Below are 19,488 nucleotides of genomic sequence, written 5' to 3'. Positions count from 1 at the left end.
GTACAGTTTTCTCTTTTGTTTACAGTTTTTTGTTTGCCCTCAGGCAATGTCTTGGCTCCTGTGGTGGTGCTGCCCACCTGAAGTAGTTAACTCCTCTGCCTGGTGTGGAGGAGTGTGACCTCTCCTGAAGACAACAAAGGTGTGGAGGGGTGTGACCTCTCCTGAAGACAACAAAGGTGTGGAGGAGTGTGACCCCTCCTGAAGAGTGTGATCCCTCCTGAAGACAACAAAGGTGTGGAGGGGTGTGACCCCTCCTGAAGACAACAAAGGTGTGGAGGAGTGTGACCTCTCCTTAAGACAACAAAGGTGTGGAGGAGTGTGACCCCTCCTGAAGACAACAAAGGTGTGGAGGAGTGTGACCCCTCCTGAAGACAACAAAGGTGTGGAGGGGTGTGACCTCTCCTGAAGACATTAAAGGTGGGGTTGTGACCTCTCCTGGAGACAACAAAGGTGTGGAGGAGTGTGACCTCTCCTGAAGACAACAAAGGTGTGGAGGGGTGTGACCTCTCCTGAAGGCATTAAAAGTGTGGAGGGGTGTGACCTCTCCTGAAGACAATAAAGGTGTGGAGGAGTGTGACCTCTCCTGAAGACAACAAAGGTGTGGAGGGGTGTGACCTCTCCTGAAGACAACAAAGAGGAGTGTGACCTCTGCTGAAGACAACAAAGGTGTGGAGGGGTGTGAAGACAACAAAGGTGTGGAGGGGTGTGACCTCTCCTGAAGGCAACAAAGGTGTGGAGGAGTGTGACCTCTCCTGAAGACAACAAAGGTGTGGAGGAGTGTGACCTCTCCTGAAGACATTAAAGGTGTGGAGGAGTGTGACCTCTCCTGAAGACATTAAAGGTGTGGAGGGGTGTGACCTCTCCTGAAGACAACAGAGGTGTGGAGGGGTGTGACCTCTCCTGAAGACAACAAAGGTGTGGAGGGGTGTGACCTCTCCTGGAGGGGTGTGATAGACTTGACTTCCTTAGGCCTTTGCTGAGACCTAGAGCCCCAGGCAGGACGCCTTTCAGGGAGGCAGAGTGGAGTCAGAGAAGATGCAGAGCAGGGTGTTGCCTCCATCTTTGGTTATTTTGGTGACTGGTTTCACTCAGGTGATGCAGCACCAAAAGAATTGGTGTGCAAATAATTCTTGTGAACTCTGCTGAGAAAACAGTGCATTCTTCTGTGGAAGTATTGATATGCACTTATGTGTGCATCGTGGCTTGCAGTGGACTTCTGATGAGTGGTATGGGAAAGGTCTCACTTATCCTCTGGCCCCATTCCATTTTAGATGTCAGCTGAGGGGCCATGTCAGCAGAGGGTGGGGGGGGGGGCTTCTATGGACGTCACAGCCCCTCACAGCGCGTGAGTCATACTCTCCTTACTCTAGAAAATACTTTCACTTCCTCCTCTGACGTAGAACCTGCGTAGGGGGAATTTCCATGTAGTATTTGTTAAATTGCCAAGAGGCAGCAAGAGATTGGTGGGTTTATGAGACCTGGGATTAAAAAAGGGGAGGACTAGTACATCTAAAGCATACAGGGCAACACACTTGACTTGGTGGGAAACTTCCGTTTTTTTTGTTTTGTTTTGTTCTTTTTTTTTTTTTTTAGAGAAGATGGCTTTATTTTAACTTGGTCCCATTTCGAAAGCTCTCTGATTCAGCGCAAGTTAATGAGGAAATTAAATTTACAGATTTTGCTTCTCAATCTTCCTCTTATCTGTTCCCAAATGTTAGCATGTGGGTAAAAACTAAACACCATGTGAGGCTGACAAATCAAAATTAAGCGGAGAGATCTGAAATCAGCAGTAGAGTGGGAATTGTTTGCAGTGATCAAACCATACATTTTGAGGTCTTTCGGCCTCGCTCATCCCTCATCTGTCAGACATGTGCAAAGGAGACCCTTCGCACGCTGGAACCAGGGGTGGCGCGCCCTCATTATGAATGGACCGGGATCTTAAAAGGGCCAGTATCAGTAATTACAGACCCCATCTTGATTACAAGCGCCATGGGTGCACAATGGGTTAGGAGTGGTTCACCCATGCACTTTGCGTGTTAGCCTGCTGTTTGGGTAAAATACCGCAGAAAATAAAGAATAACCACCAAATTAAGGGGCATTTTTATTTAAAAAGTCAGAGCGCAGAGCTGCGCCAAATTTGGCAGAGCCGCACTCCGACATTTTGAAAATGCAGGGATATGCCATATTCACAAGTATACTGAGGACCCCTGTGTGTCCCCTAGCACTGGCGCAAAAAATAACTTCCTAGCCATGTTGCAAGGGGGCCTGTGCTGCAGGGACGATTGTTTATGTGCACATAAACAATCAATAATGGCGATTTGCACCTTCTATGTGTGCTGCAGAATGCAGCTCACATGGAATGAGCAAAAAACTAGGAGAAATTCATAATTTTTCCTCTTATCGCCATGCTAAAACCAGTTACTCCATGGCGTTCGTTTGGCGCTGCCATAGCCTTGTAAATCTGAGGCAGTGTCATAAAGCAATGGGTGTTGCAGTGGAAAGCCCTTTGCTGCAGGGGACTGCGGCGGAAAAGTGCATATTTACAAGGATGTGTTAAGCCACGCAGAGTGGCTTAGCGCCACCTTGTAAATATGGAAAATGGTGCTGAGCCACCAGAGCATCAAAAAAGTGATGCTTCGGGTAGCAGTGAGGGCTTGTAAATATGCCCCTAAATGCAGTAGTTGTGGCTTTTGTGTTAATTCCTTATTATTCAAGATCCCAACAGGGTCCCTCTCACAATCTCCAGTAACCTTTGACTGACCTTCAGGAGTTCCTCATATCAAACCGCGATATGGTTGCGAATTTGGGAGTACATCAATTTCGCACTTTTGGCCTCTGATGTTATTGCTTAAAGCGAAATCTTATTACTATTTCTGTTTTCATAGTTCAATGCTCTTGTCTTTAGAGAATATCGGTTTTAGGCCATCGATAGTGTTTCTAGGGTGAACTATTTATCTCACCCTATGATTGGTGATCAGTTCACTCCCTCCACCTTGTAGACCCCATGGCTTTCCTTGTATCTATACAACCAACACCAGCTCACTCACAAGGACCACACCTGCAAGTCCCAGCCAATCCCGCTCAATCTCCAGGGTACGCCTGGAATCCCACCACCGTGGAACGCGTGCGGTCACACATCTGGCACAGCTTTGTGAATTCCATTTTACATGTGCAGATATTTGCAGGTATATTTGCTCAATCGAACATGTGCTGGCAAGTGTGCAAGGTCTGCATCACTTTTTGTCCTTTTCCCCCACATGAAAAAAAATCCCAAAATGAGCACCAGCTTTTGGGGTTGTCTGATCCCTTTTCCTACCTGGTAAGCAATTTACTCCTGCCCCTTTCTGGGGTGTACATATACTCCAGACGTGGAACTGTCACTCCTAGCCCCTTTGAGTATATTTAATAATGCAAAATGTTTCATGTGAATACATTTTTTAACAACAGTAAAACAAACTTTGCGAACTTGTAAAAACAGATACTTGATTGTGCAACTGTGATTCAAAATGAGAGAAAACACAGAATATATACTTGCAAAATCCATAATCCATTGGTTGATTGATTACAAAGATGGGAAGTTCTCTTAAAGGCAAGAAAAATACCTGCCAGACATGTGTGCTGGGCTCTTGCAGTGCACGCCCAATGAGGGTCGGTTTTCCTCATATTTGATGGGTGCAGCACAGCTACCAAAGCTGCTGCGCTTCGTGAGGCGGAAAGAGCTGGACCGCGTCATATCTATGGAGATATTAAATTACAACCTCCTAGCGAGGTCGCACTACAGGCTGGGAGCACTGAAGGCAAAGAGGAAGATTCCTCTGCTCCCCAGCCTTTTATCGGCAACTACTAGCCCCCAGACCGGTTCTGTCTGGCCTGGGGGGGGGGGGGGGGGGGCTGGCAACTTGCGTGACCCAGAAGTGATTCCTTTCACTTCCGGGTCACGACCCGGCCTGCCAATGAAAGAGGGGGCGCACCTGTCGCGTCATTGCTGTGCGCGACAGCCCGCCTCCTCGGTCGTCGGGGGCCGGCAGGACCGCCATATTATCGGCGGGTCCGATGCCGGCCCCGCCTTTTCTATGTTACACTTTTCCCAAGCGGTGGCACGCAATTAAGCCGCCTTGTGCCACGCACACACCTTTGCCCCATAGTGGGTGTGATGCCTAACCTAGATTTTGTACCAGAAGGGTACCACTCTGGTACAAAATATCCAAACAGTAAAATGCTTCCAACTTTGTATGTGTGCTGTATAGTGCAGTACATAAGCAAATTTGAAACAATTGGAGAAAAAAGTTTTCTCCTACTTTGAGCCTGCATCAAGTAGAAATATTTTTAGGTACAAAGCCCAGCCAACAAATGCAAAAAAGTAGATGGAGCTTTTCATCCAAAAACTTTGCTGGTGTCATGGGAGTGCCCATGTACCACCCTTGGGACACCACATATACACACAGCAGTGCGCACGAGCACATAGCGCTACTTGATGTTACGTTAGGCAATATTCCAGTGCAAATAAGGTTTTAGTGGAAAGTAAACAACAAATCAAAACTTTGTGCTAGATTGCAACACTGCTGGTGTCTTTCAACTGGTGCAAGGTATCGATACGTGTAGCTCAATGTGTTTTGGACTTAAGTTGTGCTTGGGTGATGTTGTTATTGCCCTTAAGTCATTGATTCCTGGGAGGGCTCCTGGGATGGATGGAGTTCCTGCTGATATTTTCTCCTGTAATAGTGAGTCATGGGGTAACTACATTTTAATTTTAGCCAATTTGATTGCTAGAGGCGCTCCGATTCCGACGTCCTGGAAGGGAGCAGAAATTATTCCAGTGTTCAAGAAGGGGGACAAGTCTCTCCCCGCTAATTATCGTCCTATCAGCCTGATTGATACTACACAAAAGATCTTAGGCAGGTTGATCCTGAACAAAGTGTTGGATTGGGCCCTAGACAATGCAATCCTTTCCCATCTACAAGCTGGCTTCAGAGCAAGAATAAGCACCATCGATCAGGTGCTGCATTTTGCTATGCTCTATTGGAAGGTGGTTTACTTGGGGGGAGGCAGCCTATATGCAGCTTTTATTGATCTTAGGGCAGCCTTTGATTTAGTTCCTCGGCAAACCCTATGGGCTGTCCTAGACAACCTGGGGATGCCAGCTGTTCTAGTTTCTCTAATTGCTAGACTCCATTTAGATAACTTTGCGCAGATTAGATGGGGTGGTGTTGGACAAGTAACCAGGCAGTTCCCCATTCAAAAGGGGGTCAGGCAGGGCTGCGTCCTCGCGCCAACCTTATTTTCTCTATATATCAATGACATAGCAAAACTATTAATAGATGCGAAAGTGGATGCCCCTTCTCTGGCAGGTGCGAAAATTCCTATTTTAATGTTTGCCGACGATTGCCTTATAATTTCTAAAACCCCGAGTGGCCTACAGAGGTCCTTAGGTTTGTTCGAGGAGTTCTGTTTAGCCCGTGGGCTCGAAATTAATGTTTTAAAATCCAAATTCATGTCTTTTAATCAACCAAAATCTTTTAAATGTAAGATATTTATGAATAGTTTGTTACTGGACCAGGTCCAAGATTTTACTTATTTGGGCATTTGTATTCAGCATGACTTGAGCTGGAAAAAGCAGGTTAACCTGGCATCTCTTAAGCACTCTCAACTCTCTGGTGCTTTGAGTAAAGAACATGCCAAATCTTTGACCAAACCTATTGATCCTGCTCTTCGGGTGTATGATGCAAAAGTGGTTGGAGCTGCACTTTATGGAGTTGAATTGTGGGGATTTGAAAATGTACATAAGTTATCTTCCTCTGAAAATAATTTCTTTCGAAATTTAACTAGTCTACCTCAGAGCACTCCCCTTTGCCCTCTATTCTATGACCTTGGTATGAGACCGATAGCATTAATTGCCTCATTCCGCCCTATTCTATACTGGAGGCGGTTATGGGTCACCCCCGAACTTAGGCTTTTTGCTCTTGGCCTCATGGACATTATCAAACTGGACATTTGCCGAAAGGTCAAGTGGCTCCGTAGGATCTATGAGTCGCTTCGGGACCTGGGTCTAAAACACCTGTGGGAGGATCCTCAAAATGCTTGTTTCCCTACCAAACAAGTCCTGAAGGCTTTGTACTGGGAAATGGTAGCATCCAGAGTTTTCAGATCAACAGCACCGCTTTCACTATCTGGCATTTTCTTGGACTTTAAGGACACCATTTCCTTGGCACCTTTTTGGGATGATATAACCAGTCCTTTGGACAGGAAGCTTTATTTTCAGTTCAGAGTTGGTAGTCTCCCAGTAAGAGAGTTTACATCTAGATGGTCCACAGAAAATGTACTTAATTGTCCTGGATGTACTGCACCTATCGAATCTGTTAATCACTTTTTGTTCCAATGCCCTTCCTATATAATCCCTCGACAGACCTGGCTTAAACCAATGTGCCGGACCTTGGGTACCATGAATACCAAGGTGGCAGTTCGCATTTTACGATCTGCTGAAACTTCATTTGTCTATATATCTGTTGCAAAGTTTCTTGGCAGGGCATGGGTGATTAGGAGCAAAATGTTGTCTTGATTAATTTTCCTTCCCGTGAATTGCTAAATTTGTCTGTAAATATCTCTATTTATTTATTGTTTTAAACCATTTTAAAATATCTTAAAATGTTTTATCTTGTAAATGTATGGTATAAATATGCTTTTATGACAATCGTCGAATAAAGCTTTCTTGACTTGACTTAAGTTGTGCCTTCCCACTCCCCCCACCACCGCCCACGAGGCTAACTGTGTTGGAATCAGCACTACATGTTATAGAAGCAATAACTGAAAGGAGTAACTCGTAAGAAGCAATGCAGGAATCTTAGACCTACGTTTAACACTTTCCAACAGGTTGTCGTCCAAAAATATCAATGCGGGTGTTGTGTGGGAATTTACTTTCCAACCCAAATCATGATTTGTGTAGCAACACTGCATAAGGATCTCAAAGCAGCGCTATGCGAAACTTTGCACTATGCATTAATACGTTGGTGCATGGCAGCCTAAATTGCGCCAGAGCCGCAAAGAGGTGGAAAATGTCGCCATTTTCATTAGTTAGAGGGTTTTGCGCGCGGCTCTGTTTCATCCAAGGTAGTGCATCAACTTTGTTTGCAGCGCTGTATGAGAAGTTAGTAAATCTGTCCATACATGCGCATACATTTGTGGTGCTAAAGGCTGCCCCACATTGTATGTCTTGCCTTTGCGTAGTACGTCGCGTTTTCAGGGCATACAGAGTCTGCACAGATGCGAAAGGATGTGGTGAAACTGCAAGTATCAATCTGTGGCTTGTCACTGCACTAACCAGGTCAGCGCTGACTTGTGCATAAGCGCCGAGCCCCATCAGCGTACCTAGACAGGCACCTGTGGTAAACGCTATCCGGCCTTCCTCAAGCAGTGCTTACAATGCAATTCTCCCTTTCCTTAAAAACAGTGATCTGTCATTTTACTGCCTTAAACCGGCTAGCTAACCCTACATGCTACACTAGTGTACACAACGTTTGCAGATTCTGGGGTATGTTTTTAATGAATACATGACCATTATCAAAGATGGACAGCTCAGTAAGAACATAAGGGGTCATTACGATGGTGGAGGGACTTCTGTCCGTCCGCCATCGTGCCGGGGCTTGAGACCATCTGCCTGTAATGCGGCGGTCCCGCACATGAGATTATGATGCGACCGGTCCCGCACATGAGATTATGATGCGACCGCCACCCTGGCGGTCGTATCGTGTATCTCTGACATTGCGGAGGAAGCTGCTGGCTGCAGCACCCGCAGCAATGTCCGAAATGCACTGTTTGCATTTCCCTGCACTACGTGGCAGGCACCTCCCGGTGCCTGCCACCTGGTACAGGGAAATGGTACCCCCCCCAGTGCACACCTCCCCCGCTACAGGCCCCCTAATGCAATCTCCGCCAGCCTGTGAATGGTGGTTTCACTGCCATACACCGGTTGGTGAGGAGGCAGCATCATAATAAGGCGGACGGTGCCTGCTAGGCACCACCACCATATTGTTTATGCAGGGTGGGTCCGCCAGGCAATCGTAACGATTGCCTGTGGCGGACCCGTGGCGGATGACCTTTGCGTCCGCCAGCACAATGCCCACCATTGTAATTTGGCGGGCGGAGAAGGGCCTTACGATGGCGGTGAAACCGCCACCAGAAGGCTGTCAGTGGTGGTTTTACCGTCATCGTAATGACCCTCTTAGTTATCAATTCCTGATTTGGTGACTGACTCTTTCAGCTCACAATTAACAATACTTGACAGTTCTCAAAGGAATTACCCATAAATCTATAATTACTGATAAGTGATTTAGTCAAAGACGTAACAGACTCTCCCCGCTCAAGGTTATCAATAGTTAAGACTCTGTTGGACCATAATTATCAATACCTGAATCACTGACTGTGGTAACATTCAGAGTTCACAGTTATCGATGTGTGACCATTCTAAAAGGAATCCTCTTTAACACCATAGTTATTAGCACCTGTTTCAATCACACAGGTGACAGGCTCTCCCGGCTCCCAGTTATCAATACTTTAGCATTGCCACATGTCACATGCTCCAAAGATATCCATCCCTAACCAATCACAGAGGTGAAAGAATCTCCCGGTTTAAGGTTATCAATACATTAGCATTGTCACAGGTCGAATAGTCCAAAGATATCCATCCCTAACCAATCTCTAAGGTGACAGGCTCTCCCAGCTCAAGGTTATCAATACTTTAGCATCATCATAGGTCGAATATTCCATAGATATCCATCCCTAACCAGTCGCCGAGGTGACGGATTCCCACAGCTCATGGTTATCAATGTTTGAGCATTCTCAAAGGAATCCTCTGTTAGACCATAGTTATCAACACCGGCTTCAGTCACACAGGCAACAGGCTCTCTCGGGTCACAGTTATCAATACTTGAACATTGTCACCGGTGGAATGCTCCATAAGACCATGGTTATCAGTACCTCATTCAGTCACAGTGGTAAGAGGCTCTCTCAGGTCCCAGATATCAATACTTGACCATTCTCAAATAAATTGTCAAAAAAAACAAATTTAGCCATTACCGATTCAACCACTTGGGTTACAATTGTCCCATCTCACGCTTACTAATACTTGGATGATATTCAGAGAATACAGGTTTTCTATGCGGTGATTAGAAATACTTGGTTGTTTTCATGACATAACCACTTGAAACATAGTTATCAACATACAGATTAGTGCAATTGTTAAACCAAAAGAAATATATGCATTATTACTTTATTTCATCAAGGGTGGTCTCAAGCACAACTATCACTGTGTAATTCTGGGTGTGCTTCGCTAACTCTTTCGATAAGCTGGTAATTCCTAGATATACACATCAGACCGCTGATTATCCCAAGGTCCATATGGGGAGAGTTTTAAATGTATTTTGATCACTCCTATTTTCAGATTGTAAATTTAAAAATGCCTTGCACATATTCTACAATTTAGCTAATTGTGCGTTTTTGTGTTTGCTTGCTTGAATACGTTTGGCACCTCATTTCGCCAAAATCACAGAGTTGAGGAAGTGGCTTTGTGGAAAGTTTCTATGACTCCTGATTACGACATGAAAGGTTATAGCTCACACCCAATAACACTCAATTTGAACTGCGACGAATTAAGAGAAAGTGCGTCATGCAAACATGGAGCTAGGTTGCACGGCGCGGTATGATTTTTAAAAAATATTGTGCCGATCATTGCGTCATAGCCAATTACTTGGCTAGCAACGCTTTCTTAGAAACAATCTTCATACACCTGGCTGTAGACTGAAGACCACTCACCTCTCTCGGAACAGTCAGTCACACAACATAAAGATATATTTTAATGATCTAAAACATTGTATTTTGACATTACCCAATGTGAATACCCAATTAGACTCTTAAGAAATCTCTAATAACCAAAAACAACCAACACAACCAACCTTTGTAGAACATTCAATGCTGCTGCTGGTGACAAAAATTTGCTAGGAAAAACCTGCCGCGATCGATGGAAAATCATAAAGGAAAAATTACTTTTTGAAGATAAGTAGCCAGCTTGTTTGAATTTAGGGTTATAAAACAAGCCACATGATAACAAATGTTTACCCGACGAATACTCAAAAGGCACCACGAGTGAAGGTTAAGCCGCGTATAATGAAGCCTTACGCAAAAATAGAAAATGCTTTGTGGCCTCCTTACAATTTTAATCTAATGCACTATACCTATTCTCTATACATTTTCCCTTCCAACAAAAGCTGGCCTGATCTAAGTTACGCCCAGGCTATATTTCTTTTTACCAAAGCGTAATCTAGCGTGAACCCTGCTAATATGATTTTTATAATAATTTGCAAATTTTTTGTCTTTTCATGTACTTTTTGCATGCAAGAGACTTGTTTGAGTCTAAAATGTCAGGTATGAACCGAGAACTTTAAACAACATTAGAATAAAATCCTATCCCAAAGAAGATGAGAGTTTTAAATTCAGACAGGAAACCACATTCTTATATTTGTCAGGTCACGAGTAATCGTTCATTTCCAGTTAATTCATCTACACCATCATAAATACAAATGAAAAGCTTACACATTGGACCCTATTCAAGACACACTACTTTTCCTGGATTCAAACTTAAATACATTACTTGTTGTAGGACTCCTTGTAAAGGCTACAAATACTAAATCACAAGTGATTTAATTTTAGGTTTTACAAAGCGTGCAAATTCCCAAAGGTGTCCTGGCACTAGGATTCGAAAAGCCTATGCAGGGGATTGTATTTATCTATTAAAAAAGCCAGGTCTTTCATCATTTCTCTGAAATTAGAGAGGATCTGTAGCCCATCTTTGGGAAAGGGAGAGAAGTTCCATAACTTAGCCAATACTAGAAAATTTCAACCCATCCAGCCTGTCTACAAGACTATGTCAGGAACTCCCATGGCGTGAAGGCAGAAAACCGCATTGGAAAGAGCTCGGTGGACATTAATAAGGATTTGAAGAGGCTGCCTCTTCTCCTTATGCAGCCAATGTAGTTATGCCAAAAGATATGATACATGGACAGCTTTAAGAAAAACGAAATAATCAATGACAACCATGGAAATAAACTAGAACCTTCCGAACAGATTAAAAGAGAAGCAAACTGGTGGAAGTGACACGATTGTTCCGCAAGTGTATAGTAAGATCGATGAACAGTAAAAAACAAAGGGTTTATGGCGCTAGAGACCAGGGAGGTATATTGCCCCCAGTTTTTGGTCTAGGTTCTCGAAAGACCCGCAAGGACCAAAATCTCACCTATTTAAATGTTCTGGTAAGTATTGGGCCTTTTTTGTCCCAAATTACATTTCATCAGGAGTGACCTGACTAAATTTACCCAAGGGTTGCAGACGTTATCATGTGTGGTAAACTCAGCACTGGATGTAGCTGAGATTCCGGTGGGAAAGTATTTTGTTGCATCGATGATTACATTATAGCGGCTCCTAATCAAGGTCTGAGAGAACGGCTAAGAGCACAGACGAGAACGAAGATTTTTGGTCTAGCAGTATTCATTCATAAATTTCCCTATGTACACTGTGGATACAGCCCTTGTTTTTACGTGTCTATTGATGATAGCAAGTGCAAACAGGTTCACTATGTCATTATGTGTAATCCCTAGAATTTTACCAGCAACCTTCTGCATGGATGCCACCTACATAAAGCAAACATCTCATCAAATGGTTAGAATCTCCGGTGGCAAACAAATTCAATGTTACAGTAAACAAGCTGAGAGTAATTGTTGCCATATGAGAGTCATGCAGTCTAATACACACTTTATTTTAGAAGTTTTTTTGAAGTATTATTTTTTTAATGTCAAATTTGGCGACCCAGATAACCTGTACTTTTGACAACCAAGTAGCGTGCCTACATGGCCGGCTCATCCCTGCTAGAAGGGCGTGGAACTGATACCTGACTATGAATGTTTGTAAAATCCTCAGCATTCTTTGTTAACATGGCAATGCTGCCTTTAATAATCATTTTTTAATATCATAGTTTGCTACACTTTAGCATGATTTATGAATGCAGGTGGTGTTTGTCTCATATTTATATTTAGTGGGGGCACAGTCTAATGCGGACTTTCTGATTCTTTTTACTGAGTTGACATGGAAATACTGGCCAGGTCGCAACCTTACGCAGGTACCAAGAAATATATGGAGTACTAAATTCTGCTTGAGTCCCTGTGAAACACTACGCCGCCTAAGTGTGCCCTCGAATACTGAATCAACAATATTGATGGGCCAAAATATTGAAAATAAAATACCGACAGGTAAGTCTATATTTCCCATGCCTAAATCTAAACATATGTACCTAGACAGTACACTTCCCTTCAAGGTACATAGATGTGGAGTTAGGAATAGAAAATCTATACATGCGCCTACCTTCAATATGTTGCCCCTTGATATTCTCTCCTGGATATACGTGTACCACGATATTGTTGGTGTTGATAGCAAGTAGTACAATCCACCACTCAGAGCACTAGCGTAGCAAAACTTGAGGGGGCCCCCCTGCAAAGTACATGTTGGGACCCCCCTCCATACTCACTCGGGAGCTCTCAGGCCAGGGTACTGTGCTGTTGGGGTCCCCCTCCGTACTCACTCAGGAGCTCTCAGGCCAGGGTACTGTGCTGTTGGGGTCCCCCTCCGTACTCAGTCGGGAGCTCTCAGGCCAGGGTACTGTGCTGTTGGGGCCCCCCTCCGTACTCACTCGGGAGCTCTCAGGCCAGGGTACTGTGCTGTTGGGGTCCCCCTACGTAGTCACTCGGGAGCTCTCAGGCCAGGGTACTATGCTGTTCGGGGCCCCCCCTCTGTACTCACTCGGGAGCTCTCAGGCCAGGGTACTGTGCTGTTGGGTCCCCCCCTCCGTAGTCACTCGGGAGCTCTCAGGCCAGGGTACTGTGCTGTTGGGGTCCCCCTCCGTAGTCACTCGGGAGCTCTCAGGCCAGGGTACTGTGCTGTTGGGGCCCCCCTCCGTACTCACTCTGGAGCTCTCAGGCCAGGGTACTGTGCTGTTGGGGCCCCCCTCCGTACTCACTCGGGAGCTCTCAGGCCAGGGTACTGTGCTGTTGGGGTCCCCCTCCGTACTCACTCGGGAGCTCTCAGGCCAGGGTACTGTGCTGTTGGGGCCCCCCTCCGTACTCACCCAGGAGCTCTCAGGCCAGGGTACTGTGCTGTTGGGGCCCCCCTCCGTACTCACTCTGGAGCTCTCAGGCCAGGGTACTGTGCTGTTGGGGCCCCCCTCCGTACTCACTCGGGAGCTCTCAGGCCAGGGTGCTGTGCTGTTGGGGTCCCCCTCCGTACTCACTCGGGAGCTCTCAGGCCAGGGTACTGTGCTGTTGGGGCCCCCCTCCGTACTCAATCGGGAGCTCTCAGGCCAGGGTACTGTTCTGATGGGGCCCCCTGAAGCTCACCCCCCCTGCACTGTGGGGGCTGTGGGGGCGTTTGTTACGCCACTGGCTCAGAGTACAGCTATCTTCAGGGACCGTTTTTTACTCAGAAGTAACACGTCCAGATGTTGCCTCACCCTATCTCGTGGCTATTTCTGAGAAGGAGCCATGGCTAGTCACTTTCTGCAGCTCACGCCGGTATGGAAGGGCCACTGAGATCAGTTACAACGGAGGACCAAATTATGAGGCAGTGCAGCTTAAATTATGCATCAATAAAAGGGCAATTATGTTGCAGTAATGTGGCACATTCTGTGGCAGTATTATGTCGCAATTCGTCCTTTTCAGTAATGACTGGCCAGAGATTCAATCTCATTAGCGCTAGTTTAAAAAATGAACACATTAATCAACAACTGAACGGTGACCAGCTAATTTTTTGCAAACGGTCTGCCTCTGCGCTGCGCAGTGTGTGCTCCTTTGTTGTTATAACTCTTGATCCTATGTTTTAGAAAAAAAAATGTTTTGTTGAAATCTGTAAATTGTGCACCAGGTGGCGGATTATGTGGCATGAGCTAGAAATTGAAAATTATGCGGGAAGAACCGCAGCTGAAGAGCTACATAATTCTAGTAGTCCTCACTTCAGGCTAATCAAGAACAGGTGCAGTCCTGCCCAATGTATGTACTTTTCCAGCTCGCTCATCCCTTGTGAATGTGGAAGAACAGTCGAAACTTCACAGAAGTAGCTTCCAATATGCGACATTTTAAAGTAAATCCATCTATACACTTAGCTGTCATTTCATTTCTAGATACATACATTCGCTGCTCACATAAACATCTGCTCTTCAGCAGCGCCTCTCGCGCTGCCTCGGCGCGAGGCGCTGTCACACCTACCATGGCGGGAGAGCGGCTGCCCGGTACCCGGTGCCCCCCGACGCTGCCCCGGCTCGGCGTCCTCTAGGCGTGCGACGGCAGAGACGGGCTCTCCTTCGGTGCGCCTTCCTTGTGCGGTGGACCCGAGACTGTGGCGTGTGCTCACCGCTGCCCGGCATTGTGCAACTTCCGGAGTCACCAGCCTTCTCGGAGGCAGTGTGAGAGGGTGGAAGGGGGTGGTGGCAGAGAGCTCCCCGGCTGGCATGCCAGCTCACTTTCCGAGAGCACCTGTTCCGCATTCGGCGGTGCCAGCCCCGTGTGGTTGCCACAAGCGGACCCGCAGTGCCCCCACGGGGCTGTCTCGGAGCCGGGCCTGACGTGCGACCGGGCGCCACCAACTCACCCACCGGCTACATTAGGGTTCTCTCACAGGTGGGGATTTCCTTCTAAAATGTTTCCCTTCACCTGTTGCCTGTTTTTATTTACTCAATGGTAAGTATTTTTTGCCAGTCACCTGGACAGTGCCCTACCACTACCACACGGCCCTACTTCACAAACAATGTGAAGGGTGGGCTTATGAGCAAATGAACACCCCCTCCACCGGGTCCCCAGAAGTCTTCCAGAGGACACTGTTTCCATTTCTCTGAGGCATAACATCCCCCAGAAATCATAAGAATAACCCGAACAGGCCGCCGGGCCGAAAGGTAAACTCAGTTCCAAAAGAGGTTGAGGCAACAGGGTCCTTCAGCTTCAGAGAGGGTGGGAGTGTGAGCCCTCGGTGCCTCAAACCTCACACTGTCTCCATCTCAGAGATTGCTCTACAGCAGGGGTCTTCAAAGTGGGCCTCAGGTGATACGGGGGGAGGGGTGGGATCCCACTCTGCTCCAAACAACTCCACCCCACTCCACCCCCACCTACTGCACTCCACCCCCACCTACTGCACTCCACTCACACCTACTGTACTCCACTCACATCTACCCAACTCTGCTCCAATCTGTCCCAGCATACCCCACTCCACTCCAATTCACTCCAATCTACCCCACTCAAATCTATCCCAACCCCCTCCACTCCAATCTACCCCAACCCAAGCCACTCCCCTGTATTCCACTCCTCTCCCATCTACCCGCCCAATTTACCCCACTCTGCTCCAAACTCCACTGCAATCTATCCAACTTCTCTCCACTCTAATTTACCCATTCCACTCAAGTCTCCCCCACTCCACCACAATCACCCCACTCCAGTCTACCACAATCTACCCAGTCCACTTCAATCTACCACACTCCAACCCACCCAATCTACCCCACTCCTCTCTACCTCACTCCACTCTATCCAGATCTACCCCATTACACTTCACTCCAATCTACTTCACTCCAATCTACCATAGTCCACTCAAATCTCCCCCACTTCACTCCAATGTAACCCACTCAACTCCAATCCAGTCACTCCTATCTACCCCACCCGACCCACATTGATCCTACTCCAAACTACCCCTCACCAATCTAACCCACCCAAATCTACCCCCACTTCAATCTACCCCTATCTGCTCCCCTCCAACCTACTCCACTCTACCCCACTCCAACCCACCTCACTACAATCTACCCCACTCCAATCCACACACACCCTACTCTAACCCACTCCAAGCCTCTCACACTCCACTCCATCTGCCCCACTCCACTTCAATCTTTTCCACTCCAATCCAATCTACCCCACTCCAATCTACCCCACTTCAATCTACCCCATTCCAACCTATCACAATCTACCCCACTCCATTTCATTCTACCCTACTATAATTCACCCAATCTTCTCCACTCCAGTCTACCCCACTCCAATCTACTCCACTCCACTCCACCTCACTCCACTCTTTCTCAATCCTCCCCACTCCAATCTATCCCAATACATCCCATTCCACTCTACCACAATCTACCCCATCAACCCTACTCCTATCTACCCCACTCCAATATACCCCGATCTACTCCCTGCCAATCTACCCCACTCCACTCATATCTACCCCAATTCAATCTACAATGCTAATAACCCAACTACCCCACTTCAGTCTACCCCACTCCAATCTACCCCACTAGAATCTACCTCGATCCACCATATTCTACTCTACCACACTCTACCACCACTCCACTCTACACCAATCTACCCCACTCCAGTGTACCCCAATCTACCCCTTTCCACTCTACCACAATCTATCCCACTCCCATCTACGACACCTCTACCCACCCACTCCACACAGTGGCGTCACTAGGGTTGGTGTCACCCGGTGCGGGTAACTCATGGTGTCACCCCCTCACGACTTACCGCAGGGACCTCCTCCGCCCGAGTCCGCCAGTGGACACAGTTGGCAAATAACGGGACCATACAGAATCCTTAGTAACGTTTGTAAATGTAGGTCCTATATTTATAAAAGGTGCCTGTTAACAACAGTGTGATAATGACTCATTAATCAGGTTGTACAGTGGGCTACCTGCTAGTCAACAGTTTATTGGAATTTATAATATCATAGATATGGTACTTTGTACTGGTGTGGTGTTCCCACTATCCAGCAACACGATATATCAGTGGTCGAAGTGGGGGAAAAAAAGTTGGGGAACTGTGGGCGGAGAATCAGAGGGCGGGAATAACCCAAGGATTGGATCAGTGGGCGGAGCCAGAGGTGTGGCCAGAATGCGCAAACATCCCAATTTTTTGTATTTGTTTGGTTTCACTGCCCAGTTTTATCATCCAATGGATACACATGATTATTTAAGGTTATAATGAGTTATTGACAGTAAAATGTATTCACAAAGTGGGATATACTTCTAATCACAGAATGTCCCCAAATACGATAAAAAGCACAAGCCATTTGTCTCCGAGCCATGGAGTTTCTGTCATCAGCACTTCTCCCTTTTCCACAACAGCAGTTCAAACATGAATGGCTAAAAATCCTAGTTTGCAAATGTTTTCTAAATAATAATGGCTCTGCCATATTTGCCTCATAATGCAAGATCTGTGGCATGATCTGACCATTTCAACTAATAAATTGTTTGTAGCTCAAACGTATTAAAAGTTAATAAAAAATGTGACTTGTGTTGCTGCGGAGTAGATGACAGTTAATAGCTCACTGTTCTATGTTAGGATTTTAACTTATAAACTGCAAGTAACAAAAGGATCTCTCTGACAAAGGCAGTAGCCCACTGGCCTATTTACATTATGTGCACTTTGTGATCTGCATGGTACATGTTCTATGCAACAGGTACATTAACCCTCTTAGCTACCTTTCCATGAGTCAAATCTTCCATTAGACAAAATTCCGATCTCTCTCTAGGAAGAACATTAATCACCAGAGTCATCATGACATTTTTTTTGTTACCGAAAATTGCTGGAGGCCAGGAAGGAGGCAGCAAGCGCTTTTAAAACCATAATAGACTTGCAAAAATGATGCCTCCACCTAAAGTCAGCACCTAGTGCGGTCACACCGGTTGCACCGCCCTAGAGCTGGCCCTTCTCAAGGGTCCTGTGATCTCAGTGACAGGGTCACTGTTGTTCTAGGGTTTGCTGCTTCATAGGCCTGCCCGCAAGACTGGAGGTGAACTTCAGTATGAATAGTGGTGGACAAGACTTGAAGGTTAACCTACACTTGTCATGCTAGGGTGCACCTGCTGGTGCTAAGACACCAGGGATTCTAATGTCTTGCGAAGCCTTCTAAAGTCTAGCATGAGATAGTGCTCTCTCAGGAGAGTGGTCTGGTGGAATGGTTATTAAGGCTGAACCTGGTTCCCCAGTTCCAAATTCAGCAGCTCTGGCCATGGTGCAATATCCTCTACCCCACTGAACACCATACTGCCCCACTGAGAAAATCTCAGACTGCCTTCAACTACAACCCAATAGTTGCCAGCTATAAGCACCTGGATGCGCCTCAATTTAAATTACGCACTGGGCAAGAGCAATATGTGGCCTACAAGTAAAAAGTGACAGCATCCTGGAAAAAGCAAACAATCATAGGGAATGCAAAATTTTGCAAACCATGTGAAATGTAAGCAGGAACAACATGCTTACCTTAACGCTTTTGCAATCACTGTTCAGAAATCAGTGAGTGCTTTTGCCTGAAAAGTTAAGGACATGACAATAGGGCCCTGAATGGACCCATTTCAATGGCCAGTGCTTATATCCTTACATAACGTAAGCAGTATGGTAAAAAAAGACAACATCCCTAGATGCAGAGCAGCAGTACAAATGTTGTTTTTCAATCCTCACATTGCAGTACCTCCAGGATTGATGCACTAGTTCCAAGCCCTGGGAAAACAAGGCCAAGACAACAAAAATAGCGCTTCACAGGCAAACTCTGTAAAAGTGGCGCTAATGTGTTTGGGTGTGAATAAAATCAATCTGGCCAGTTTGCTACCACTCTGTCTTACTTTATTTAGTTATTTATTTTGCATATTTGTAAACTTTTATTCCCGATGCTGCACTTTGGAATTAAATGTCAGAAAAATACGACATTGATTTTCCAGCAAAAGTGATTTTCTTTTTTGGATCCATTTCACAGGGGAGCAAATGAAAGATTTTAAGGACTATAAGGCTGCTCTAAAGTCTGGGCCACCTACAGAGTTTACATGACAGAGGCTTTGCCTCTTCGTTCACTAATTGTTCATTTATAAAAACTCTTACTTTTAATAAGTAATTCTCAGCGCAGTGCTATAATGTGAGGTACTTATGTCAAAGCTTCCACATGTTAAAGAAATACACTTTTTTGAACTTTGAAGAGACTTTATCTTATTTTAGGTGATGTTTGTCGTATGATTTGTACAGCAGACATTTCCAGAGCTTGGCTCGTACATGGGCTCTAAGAGCCGAGCCAGACACTTGGCTCGGCTCTTGTTCAGTTTTTTGGCTCCCCACCTCTACTCGCCATCCTGTGATTCTAGGGAAATCCCTTAATATCTCTGTGCCTAAAAAACAAAAAATGAATGTGTCCTTGTGTAATGTAACTGGTGCTAAAAAGCGCTCCATACCTATGCTATATAAAGCTATATGAAAGCAATAGCTGCCAAGGTATGGAAGAACGTTGTGAGCTTGAGTAAGAACGCTTTTGTTCGTTTTAAAATATGGGTTATTTTCCTTCCGTCTCCTCTGCCATGGCTTTGCTTAGAATGGTCTAATGGTTGGGGCTCAGTCTGAAATGTAATTGGGAGAACCCTTAAAATCTCACACGTGATGGCCTTTCTGG

At 45.8% G+C, this 19,488-nt stretch overlaps 1 protein-coding gene across 1 annotated transcript in view; it reads right to left on the bottom strand.

The window, feature by feature from the left end:
* LOC146772573 (uncharacterized) overlaps positions 1-14,517 on the bottom strand; it is a 141,224-nt gene extending 126,707 nt beyond the window's left edge. Inside the window, exon 1 of the mRNA XM_085639555.1 lies at positions 14,295-14,517. Coding sequence (XP_085495681.1) covers positions 14,295-14,297 — 3 coding nt within the window. The 5' untranslated portion in view covers positions 14,298-14,517. The remainder of the gene's footprint in view (positions 1-14,294) is intronic.
* Between the last annotated feature and the right edge of the window lie 4,971 nt (positions 14,518-19,488).

The sequence above is a fragment of the Triturus cristatus genome, chromosome 12 (assembly GCF_964204655.1).
Source record: "Triturus cristatus chromosome 12, aTriCri1.1, whole genome shotgun sequence".
NCBI classification, from domain to species: Eukaryota; Metazoa; Chordata; class Amphibia; order Caudata; family Salamandridae; genus Triturus; species Triturus cristatus.
The sequence above is the reverse complement of the archived record's forward strand: the minus strand, read 5'-3'. Positions and strand labels throughout refer to the sequence as shown.